Source organism: Octodon degus, unplaced genomic scaffold, assembly GCF_000260255.1.
Source record: "Octodon degus isolate 3935 unplaced genomic scaffold, OctDeg1.0 scaffold00129, whole genome shotgun sequence".
NCBI classification, from domain to species: domain Eukaryota; kingdom Metazoa; phylum Chordata; class Mammalia; order Rodentia; family Octodontidae; genus Octodon; species Octodon degus.
In genome coordinates, this window is record NW_004524705.1 from 2,142,073 (window position 1) to 2,153,540 (window position 11,468).

Genomic DNA, 11,468 nt, shown 5'->3' on the forward strand with positions numbered 1-11,468 from the left:
CCCCAGTCCTCGCGCTGCCTCCTGGAGGTATCTCCTGTCCTCGTGCTGCCTCCGGTTTCCTTGTCATTCATCCTTCTGGGTTTTTCTTAATTCTATTAGCTTTATGTCATCACGTTGTACAGTATTTAGCCTGTGTTCAGTAGTGCCTAGGTCTGCCAGCTGTGAGCGTTTCAGGCCAGGGCCTTGCTGAGGAAGCTCTTTCACCCAGGCAAGGCAGAGAAACTTCCAGCAGGTCTGGTGGTGATCCTGATGTTTTCATGTGCTTGAATTAGTTAAGCTTCTAGACTTCTCAAGTTGACACAACTTATCAACCATTACAAGGACCTGGGGGGGGGGGTGCTGGAGAGATCAGTGCTGGCTGTTACCTGGAGGCTCCAGTTGCCCCTGCCCTTGCCTGACCCAGGCCGTTCCAGGTAGTGAGCTTGGGAGAAAATCCTAGTGCAATGCCTCATTCCAAAGCAGTCTGAAGTTTTTAGATTAGCACATTAAAAAGAAAGGATAACAGCATTTTTCTAGAGAAGGTCTTTGAAAGCATCTTAAAATTCAGCAAAAGAAGCTTTATCATTTTTCGGGCAGCTGGACCGAGCAGGTGGCACAGCTGAGCAGGTGGCACAGCTGAGCAGGTGGCACAGCTGGGCGGCGTGTGCCGGGACAGCGCGTGAGGAAGCGGGGCAGACCTGTGCTGGCAGAGCTCTGCCTTGCGTGCTGTGGGCGCTACGCCGGAGCACGTGCCTTCCCTCCATGTCCTATGAGGAGCCAGGACGTTTTCCCTTGGAAGTTGGAGACTTGGGCGCCACTGCAGCCCTGTGAGGACCTGGATGTGTACATGCAAAGGGAAACTGGTAATACATCTGCAGTGGACTCTGATTTATTGCCACAGGAGGGTGTGCATATTATAAATATTAAGGTGTCTTCTTCTCACCCTTTGACCCCCTTGTGCAAATCCTCAGAGATCCCAAGTACAAGGGCCTTCGCTGGCATGCCAGGTATGCCTGGGACACATGCTCACATTTCATATGTGGTAGCATACATGTATCATTCTGCAAGATGTGTAATTATGTGAACATGTAGATAGCATGCAAAGTTAAACATTGTAGTGATCTCTTGGCCACTATGCAGTATAGTGTTTGAGAACCTAGCCTTTGTGACTGAGCAGCCTCCCATTCTTGGCTGTACCCTCGTTTATATAAACAGTCCTCACAGATCGATACAGATCGTTTCCAAACTTTATATCATTAAAACAGTAAGTTTTTTAAAAAATTAAAACTCTTAGATTAGGATTTAGTTCATTGAGTTTTAATCAAATGTTTCTGCTTAATTTTTTTTTAATTAGATTTTTTTGGTCTGTGTTAGGTGTAGAGAACGGCCACATTCATCCTACAGAATTTGTGGCAGGGCACGGTGAGCCTTGGCATTTCCCTCGTTCCCCTCCCCTCCTTCAGCCCTTCCTCTCTTCCTCATTTACAAAATGTTGTTTCTATTTTTTCTCTCTTTTTTACTTTACCTCCTTTCTTACCCCTCCTTTCTTTCTTGTTCCCCTCCACATTTGAACATTTTTTCCCTATTTTGAAGTACATTTTGGTCGTTATTTACACTTTTGGTTCCTCACACCAGAGAAACAATGTGATATTCACACCCATGTCTGATTTATTTTGCTTAAGAGTATGGGCTCAAGGTGCATCTGTTTTCCTGGAAATATCTCAAGCACATCCTTCTTTATGGCAGAGTAGTACTCCATTGTATAAAAACAAACCCCATACCTTCTTTATCCATTCACCACTTGGTGGGTGGTTGGCTTGTTCCCATGATTTGGCTGTTACACATAGTGCTGCTATAAACAAGGTGTGCAGATGCCACTGTAAAACGGTGTTTTTGATTCTTTTAGGAAGATGGGGGGGTGGCTAGGTCAGATGAAACATCTAGTCCAAGTTTTTTGAGGAATCTCCACACTGATTTCCACAGTGATTGGGCCAGCCTGCACTCCCGCCAACAGTGGGGGAGGGTTCCTTTTGCCCCGCAGTCCCTCCAGCATCTGCTATCGGTTGATTTCTTGAAAATAGCCATTCTTTCTGAGCTGAGATGCAATCTCAGTGTTGTTTTAATTTTCTGCTTAAAATTTTTAAGGCAGCTATTTTTTAATATTTATTTTTATTAGTCTGTGTTTGCGGGACACAATAATGACTACCCTTGTGGGGAGCTGGTGCATGTGTGTGACACATCCCATTTCTCTTCCCTTCCCCTTCCATTTCTTGGTTTCCTTTCCAACATAAAAAGTCTTTTATGTTGCTCTTTAATTTACTTATACTTTGGATTTCTCACCCATGAAAAGCCATGGGTACTTAAATTTGTCTGTCTGACTTACTTCACTTAAGTTGTGGCCTCAAGGCGCACCCATTTCCCCATTGATGTCTTCAGTGTGGCCTTCTCCGTGGCAGCCGGAGCCCCACCGCATGTGGTGGCACATTTGCTGTATCCCTGTGTCTGGCAGTGGGCGTGTGGGCAGCTCCCAGGTTAGCTGCCATGTGCTGTGCGGCTGTGAGCACGGGTGTGGCCACACCAAGGCACCATGATGCTTCATCCCCTTCATATCTACCTGGAAGGGGAGATAGCTGGGTGGAGGGGAATTTTGATTTTTAGTTTTCTGAGGAATCCCCACACTGATTCTCACAGTGGTGTATGAGCATTAAAGGAATATGTTCAGACATACGATTGCATGGACTTTATATGTGTGACTGTACCTCTAAGGTGCGCTGCTTGGACTAGCGGCTGTGAGTCCAAGTGTACTCACTAACGCATCTTGATGGTCCTGGCCAGCCTACTTTTCTAGGTTGTCCCACTAGTTTAAGTTGACTCTTCCCAGGCAGTGTATGACAGTGCCAGCCCATGCCTATCCACACATTTGTCTTTGCGGTATTTTGCCTTTTTGATGTTTGCCATTTAGATAGATAAACATTTTATCATGTAATTTTTAATTTGCATTTTTATGAGTAACACTGAACAGATCCTTGTCCATGTGTATTTCATTGTCAGTGAAGTCTGTGTGTTCCCTGTTCATTTTTTTTTCCTATTGGGTTGTTGTTTTCTTATTGTTATGTTGGAACTATCTATATTTTGAGGAAATTAATGCTCCTGATATATTGAGAAAATCAGTTCTTTTCTATGACCTAAACAAAAGACTTTCACATTTTGATATTTGACTTTGTGATGTTAAAAATTTTGTTCTATGAAAAAAACCTATCAATCTTTTGTGACTCTTGGGTTTTTAGATGTTTACGAGGGCATATATTATATATTCTCCGTATGTTCATCTAGAACATTTATGGATTTTCTCCTCTAAGTCTTTCCTCTTTACTTTGAAAGAAGGTGAGGGGCTTTCTGTTTCCATGACAGGAAATGTTCAGTCTGTTATCAGCAGTGCCTGCAGGTTTCCTACCCATTTCCCTTATGCAGAGACAGAGAGAAGCAGCCACATGGCAGGTGGGCAGCAGATGTCCGGCAGTGGGTGGAGGTGGCAGCACATGAAGCCATGACACGAGTGGCTGGCACAAGGGATTGAGTCTGGTCTGGATGCATTGAGATGAAGCTGGGTCTGAGGTCACAACAAAGACACTAGAAAACTGGGATTGGGGGGCCAGAGCCCAAGATGGACCCCAGCAGAGGCGATCTGAGCTTCTAGAGACTCCAGCAAAGCCAAGGCTTGGAGTTGTCACCTTGTCACCTGGTGCGGCTACAGATGCCCCTGTTCCCCTCTGGCTTGTGAAGCGGTTCTCCACCCTGGGGCATTTGGACTCAGTGGGGCCTTTGGACTCAGTAGGTCTGGGGTCAAATTTGGAAATCCCCAGGCCATACTCCAGTGCCCAGCCAGTCGTGCACACCCACCACCTGTGCAGCTGCTTTGAGTTCCTTGGCGTCAGGGTGGCGGTGAGCACTGCCTCGGGGCTGCACAGTGTGCAGCCAGCCCACTCCGGGGTGCTGCCTAGGACAGCTTCCAGAGGTCAGGGACAAGCTGCAGACCCCATTTGCCGGTCTGGGGCCACACTTGAGTGACTTGGGCTTGTTCATCTCCGCCCAGCACTGGCCCAAGCCAGTCTTCGGCATCAGTCGCATGTTTGTGCTTTGGCCCTGCTCGCTGGTGGCGTTTGCTCAGTGGATCAGGAGTGCCTGGGTCAGGTTACCTGCTTCCCCTCCAGGTGTGCCCCTAAGTAGCTGCAGAATGAGTTGCCTAGGAACAACTCAGTCCCTCCCTGCTTGGTACAGGGAGCAGGCTGGGTGGAGTAAGCTGCCGCCACCTCTGTTTCCCCAGCCAGCGGGGACCCCACACTCCCTTGAGCAGCAGTCTGCACTCTTGTGCTGAGACCTGCTTCCCTAGGGGCTGGGCCCATAGCCCTGAGAGTGTGATCTGCCAGGGGAAGTAAAGCCAACAAGTGGCCCAGAACTTGAAGACTGAAATTGCGAATGACTGGGGACTGAAGAAGAGTGCCGAGTAGCCACAGAGGTCCCGACTGGTTGGGCGATGGCATGGCCAGGGATTTGGGTTGATGCTGCTTGCGGGCCCAGGTAGACTGGGGAGCTGGCTTGGGCACCAGCTCAGGCTTTCATGTCTGCTTGTCTGTAAAACAGCATCCCGCAGCAGTAGAGAACAAGGCTGCTTCTCTGCCTTTAATTAAAACAGTAGAGGAGAAAGTGTCTCATGTGGAAGTTGGTGTTCCCCAGAAAAGCGCTAAAAGCCTCCTTTCCCCAGCTGTGTTTCTTGTCATTTGCATCCTTTTTCCTTATTCTGCATCACTGAGAAGCAAACCTCACAGCCTGTGCGTGTTAGACAAGGGCTCTGCCACTGGCCCCCCAGCCCTCACCTTTATCTGCATTTACCTGTTCGAGGCTCATCCTGATTGTGGATGGTTGAAAGACTGATGCTGACCAGGAACGTTTTCACTGGCAGTGTAGGCTGAATCAGAAGCTGTGTGCAGCTCCCTGCGGGCCACAGTAAATAGTATTCGACGTTACCTAAAATAGAAATATAACTCTCTCTATATAATATTGAAAATGATGTATCTCTCTCATAACTCATTGGAAAAAAGATTGCTAATTTATTTAGATTTTATAACATAGAAGTTGAGGAATTTTTGATTCACTTTTTTTGATCAAAGGGAATGGATTTGGCATTGTAACCAGAGTCTTACTAAATTGTATGTTTCCTTAAGAGGAGGTGCTATCATCATTGCGTAGGTATGGAACAGTACAGAGGAGAACACTCTCATCGCACGCATTATATTTAGTACACACAGTTTGGCTATAACTGTTCTCTGAATATCATAAGAGTTTTGATTTTTGTCTCTGTGCCTACATTATTTTAAAATTGCAGAGTGCCAGTACTGTTCCTCACAAACATGTACCATTATACTCCAGTTGTTGGTAAGTTTTTTGGTTTTTGTATCAGGGATCAAACGCAGGACTTTGCACTTGCCAGGCAGGCACTGATGCCACCAAGCTATCTCCCCAGGCCCAATCAGTCTTTTACATAATCAGTTACTGGTTATCTGTCATAATGGGAATGGTAATACAATACTGGAAATGTTGTATTTTAAAATTATTAAACAATATAAGTCATTTAGTAGCAAGATTATTTTGGTTGCAAGTGACAGAGATCTGAACTCATTGGGTGACAAATAAAGGTCTTGGAACTGCAGCACGGGGGCCAGTGCAAGCCTTGGCTGGCTCGCACCATTGTCCCAGCCAAGCTCTTGTTTCCGGGGTACCACGCCTGGTACCCTCAAGTTACAGGCGAGGATCTATTTGCCTCACGTTTGTAGGGCACTCAATGGCTGGTCAGCTGGCTCCCCGCAGGAGTCCCACAGTGCAAGGGTACAACAGGCCAATCCTAATTAGGATTGGCCAACTAGGGCCAGCCAAATAGCACAGCAGATTAAGCGCCTGCAAGCAGGTGCAGGGGCCAGGGGTTGGATTCCCGGGCCTGTCGCGCCGACCCCACCCCTATCCCCACTCCCACCCCTCCTCCTGGGGTGCACTGATAACGGCGCATGGAGACAGCACTGGACTTGGTGGTGCACGCCTGTAATCCCAGCACTTAGGAAGCTGTAAACAGGAGAATCGTTGTGGGTCTGATGTAATAGTGAGACTCTGAATAGCCTGTTGACCCTTCCCTAAAATACAGAAAAAAATAAAATAAATAAATAAATGTGGATTTAATTAAAAAAAAAAAGTATTGGCCAACTCTAGGTGGGGCGTCCTGGAACCAGTAGGTTGTGCAGACTGATACAGAGGAAGAAACAAGTCCGTGGGGGAAACCTGGCTGCGTGTGCGAAGAAGAGGGTGGAGGTTTGTTGTAGAAGCCAGCAGCGATGACCATGACCTGAGCTGTCAGTCCATGTCTCTGTCCACTTGAGCCAGCAGCGGTGACCATGGCCAGAGCTGTCAGTCCATGTCTCTTTGTCCACTTGAGCCAATACTGAGGCTACGCTGGCTGGGTACAGGGTGTCAGTGGTAGAGGACCCTCAGGGAGGAGCTATGAGGTTGAGTGACACAGGGCTGGAATTGAAAACAAAATGCATAGCCTTAATGAAACAATAGTGTTGGATATCTGATAGTTTACCTATAGTCAAGAATCACTGCAAATGCTGGTCACAGTGGTGCACGCCTGTAATCCTAGAGGTTCCGGAGGCTGAGGCAGAGGGATCTCAAGTTTCTGCACAGTCCAAGCAACCTAGTATGATCTTGTCTTGTCTTAAAATAAAATATTTTTTAAAATGCTGTGGCACAGCTCATGGGAGAGTGCTTTCCTACCGTGTGCGGCCCTGGGTGCCACCCCATTATGGCCAAAAAAGGAAACCAAGATAGAATGCTGTTTAAGGTATTTAACAAGAAGTGGCAGAGAGATGACCAGAATGAATCCAGCAGGTCATAACGGATGCTGATTGCAGCAGGGCTCCTAGAGAGTTCTGGCAAGTGGCCAGCCCAGCCTGCTGGGAGGGGTTGGTGAGTGGCTGATTAGCTCTCTAAAAGTGTCTTGACTCAGTTTCCCAGGGAGCCCAGAACAGAGCACCGTGCCTGGCTTGAGTTACAGGGGCACACGTGTTCTCTCCCAGTTCTGGAGGCTAGAAGGTGTAGGCAGGCTTCAGGGAGGACCTCGCGCCTGCCCCCTCTCTCCTTGGCCCCCGAGTCACCAGCAGATGCTGGCGTTCTTTGGCTCCTAGCTCTACCATCTCAACTTCCATCCTCACTTGGCTTTTTCCTCTTTCTGCCCAAGTTTCAATGTCCACATTTCCTGCTTCTTAATAAAAAGATGAGCCACTTCCTGTTTAACTGTTATTACTTTAATTCTGTTAAAATAGGAATGTTGGGGTAACAATCTTACATATGGGTTTATTGAATTCAGACAAATTTTGCCTTAAAAACAGCTGGTTACAATTGGAAATTGTGCATCAGCGTATTCAAAAGCAATACAAAAAAGCAGGAGAAAAGTACAGCTGGTGAAGGATTGGGAAACCACTTGCAAGGAATGAACGAAAATAGTGGTAGTGGTCTGGAGCTTGAGGAAGAACAGGTCTGTGTAAAAGGGATGAGGCCCTAGTGAGCAGAATGAGAAGCACTAAGCGAGCACTAAAGGGGAGCATTCGATGTGGCCCAGGACAGAACCTCTTGGTGCGGAGACAGCTCACGTGGGAGGGAGGAGGAGGGGCAGGCAGGTGCTGCCGCACATGACCACCTTCTGAGCTTTCCTAGAGGTCTTGCCTGGAGGAAAACAGGGAAACAAGGCCCCTCCCAGCTTCTGGAGTTGTTCAGATCCCCTTGAAATCCTCCTCCATCCATAATCCATGAGCACCAATGTTCACCATGTGGCAGGATACTGCTGTGTGTGTGTGAATGCTTTTTAAATCTGCCAGCTGAAAGCCAGTCTAGCCTTGGTGCTACAGAATGAGGGGACAAAGAAAGCCCAGGATGGGGGTTCTTCAGGAGATGGGAAGACATCAGCAAGGGTGGAAGGCATGGCAAGGGCACTGGCGCCTCTTGGGGGTGCAGTGGTCTCTGTACCACCTCATTTCTTTGAACACGCCTGCAGGCTCCAGTGGACAGGGAACCTGGAGAAGCTGGGGTTTGGAGAGTGCTGAATTCTCGACCTAACTGGCATTTTCTCTGTGTCTTTTGGTGGTGGCACACAGGACTCTTCCGATGGTTACTTGTGCAAGACACACTTCCAGGCCAAGGCGACGGCAAGGTCTCTTCCAGGGGCATCCACAGAGGAAGGCGAGACGTGGTTTCCCATGGAGGTGAGTAGCCCAGGGCACTCGTCCCCTGTGCAGGATGATTTATATTTTTTCTTCTGTTTATTTTTGGAAAAAAGGTAAAACAAAATTTCATAACAAAATCATATGAAAATAACAATAATTAGTACATGTGGTTATCTTTAAACTAGATACTCAGCATATAAGCCATGGGAATAAAAACTTCTCCAGTCAACACTAGCACAGCCTTCCTTTTTAGTGACCTGAGAGACACTAGTAGTATAAGTGACTTCCATTTTCCCTTTTTCCCTGTTGTTCTTCCCTTTCACTAATCTTAGTTCCTTTTTGTTTTTTGTACAATTTTTCCTATTTCACAATATCTGTTGCACATTTTACAATGTATTCACTCTTTTTTTTTTTTTTTCTCATACCAGGGAGACAATAATAACATTTACCCATGTGAGTCTGATTTATTTAACTTATGAATATGGTCTCAAGTTGCATATATTTACCTATGAAGTCTCAAGTTTATGCCCCTTTATGGCCAGGTAGTACTCAACTGTGTAAAAATACTACATTGTTGTTACCCGTTCCTTGGTTGGTGAGCATTTGGATTGTTTCCAAGATTCAACTTTTACAAATTGTGCTGCTATAAACAAGGGTGCACTTATATCACTGCGGTTGATGTTTTTAATTCTGGGAGGATACCAAGATAGAGAATATCTCAGTCAAATGGGAGCTCTAATCCTACCTTTTAAAGGAATATTCATACCGATTTCCACAGTTGTTGCACCAGTCTGCACTCCCAACAGCAATATAGAAAGGTTCCCTTGTCCCCTCAACCCCTCCAGCATTTGTTATTGGTTGACTTCTTCATGATAGCCATTCTTTCCAGAGTGAGGTACAATCTCAGCATTGTTTTGATGTCTCTCTCAAATAACTAGGGATGTTGAACATATTTTTATGTATTTATTTGTCATTTCTTTTCTTCTTCCTCCTTCTTCTGAGAAGTAGGTGTTTATTTCAGATACCCATTTATTGAAGGGGTCTTTGAATTTGGGGAATCTGATTTTTTTTTTAATTTTTTATATTTTCTAGATAGAAGTCTTTTTTCTGAGAGACAATTGCCTAAGACTTTTTCCCACTCCATGTGTTGCCTTTTCACTCAGTTGGCAATTTCTTTTGCTGTGAAAAAGATTGAAGCATTTCCCATGCAGTCTGGGTTTTGTTCATGAAGTATCTGCATTCACCTATTTATTTAAGGTTTCCACCTACTTTCTCTTCCAGTAGATTTAGTATTTCTGTTTTAATATTTAAATATCTGACTTATTTTCATATTAGTGCAAGGTGGTAGATCCAGGTCTAGTTTTAGTTTGGGGCATGTAGAGCGCCAGTTTTTCCGGCACCATTTATTGTAGAAGCTATCTTTCTCCAGTGAGCATGTTTTGCTCCTTTATCAAAGATAAAGTGGCTGAGTGCATTTATAGTTTTTTCATCTTCTAATCTGTTCTGATAGTTTTTAGGTCTAGTTTTATTGCCAGTACCTTTCTGATTTTTATCACAGTAGCTTAGTAGTATAGTTTCAAGTCAGGGATTGTAATGCCTCCTGCTTTGAGTTTGTTACCCAAAATTGCCTTTGCTATTCTACGTTTCTTCTAGTTCCAGATGAATTTTAGGAATTTTTTTTTCTAGTTGTGTGAGATATGCTAATGGTATTTTGTTTGGGATTGCATTACATCTTATAACAATTTAGGGAGTATGGCTATTTTCACTATGTTGGTTCTTCCTATCCATGAGCAAGAGATATCTTCCTATTTTCTGATATCTTGTTCAATCTCCTCTTTTAGAGTACTATAATTTTCTTTTTTTTTGATATACAAATTATTTTTTAAATTTTAATGAAATGCATTTTTACCAAGTGCCATTGAAAAGGAGGGAGAGGGGGAATACACTGTATATAAAGTGATCAATAGTTTTACAAATTAATACTCAGTACTGATTCCAGCTTTCTTCTTTTTTCTCCCCATAATTTTATTGAGAAACAAATAGCAATGAGATAGTTTCAAATCAAATTGGTAAGACAGTTTCAATAATTAACACATTGCATACATTCTTCCTAGTGGTTGATTGCTGTACAAGATGCAGACATGATATCCTATTTGCAGACACCATTAGAACAAATCCCTCTATTCATTAAGAGAAAGTACAGAGTACTGTAATTTTCAACACATAGATTTTTTTACTTCCTTTGTTACATTGATTCCTAAGTTTTTCTTTCTTTTTTTTTCCCCCTTTTGGATGTCATCATGAAGGATGTAGTTTGCCTAATTTCTCTTTCAGTGAGTTTGTTGTTTTTGAATAGGAATGTTATTGAGTGTTGACTTTATATCCAGCTATGCTACTGAGTTTGAGTATTAAGTTTAGAAGACTTGGTGGAGTTTTTGTGGTCTTCTATGTAGAATATCATGTCATCTGCAAATAGTGATAATTTAACTTCTTCATTTCCTATCATTATTCCTTTTATTTCTCTTCTCTAATTGCTTGGGCTAGTGTTTCCTGAATTATATTGAATAGAAATGGTGATATTAGGCATCCTTGTCTTGTTCCTGATTTTAGAATATAAGTTTTTAGTTTTTTGTCCATTTAATATGATGTTGGCTATTGGTTTGTCATAGATGGTTTTTATCAGATTGAGATAAAGAGCATTTATTCTGATTTTCTGTAGGGTTTTTATCATGAGTGAGTGTTGGACTTGGTAAAAAGCTTTTTCTGCATCTGTTAATATGATCGTGTCATTTTTGTCTTTGGCTCTATTGATATGGTATATTAAATTTATAGCTTTGCATGTATCGAAGTCCTACATCCCAGGGTTGAATCCCACTTAGTCATGGTGTATAATCTTCTTGACAATTTGTTGCATTCTGTTTGATAATATTTTATTGAGGATTTTTTCATCTATATTCATTAGAGAGATTGGCCTGTAGTTCTTGGTTTTGGTTGGGTCTTTCTCTGGTTTTGATATCAGGGTAATATTTGCCTCTAGGAATAAGTTAGGGAGTATTCCTTCTCTTCCAATTTCATTAAGGAGCAAGAATTTTTGGTATTAAATCATGTCTAAATTTCTTGTAGAATGGAGCAGTGAATCCATTGGGACCTTTATGGATAAGTTTTTAATTATGTTTTCAGTTTCATTGACTGACACTGTGTTGTTTACAATTTTCATGCCTT

The 11,468-nt window shown here is 43.7% G+C and overlaps 1 protein-coding gene across 3 annotated transcripts in view; it reads left to right on the plus strand.

Annotated features, from left to right (window-relative positions):
* The window catches only part of Atg10 (autophagy related 10), a 286,953-nt gene that overhangs the window by 67,330 nt on the left and 208,155 nt on the right, over positions 1 to 11,468 (plus strand). For all 3 annotated transcript variants that reach the window (XM_023700994.1, XM_004640936.2, XM_023700995.1), the window contains exon 3: positions 8,178 to 8,285. In XM_023700994.1, coding sequence (XP_023556762.1) covers positions 8,178 to 8,285 — 108 coding nt within the window. The remainder of the gene's footprint in view (positions 1 to 8,177; positions 8,286 to 11,468) is intronic.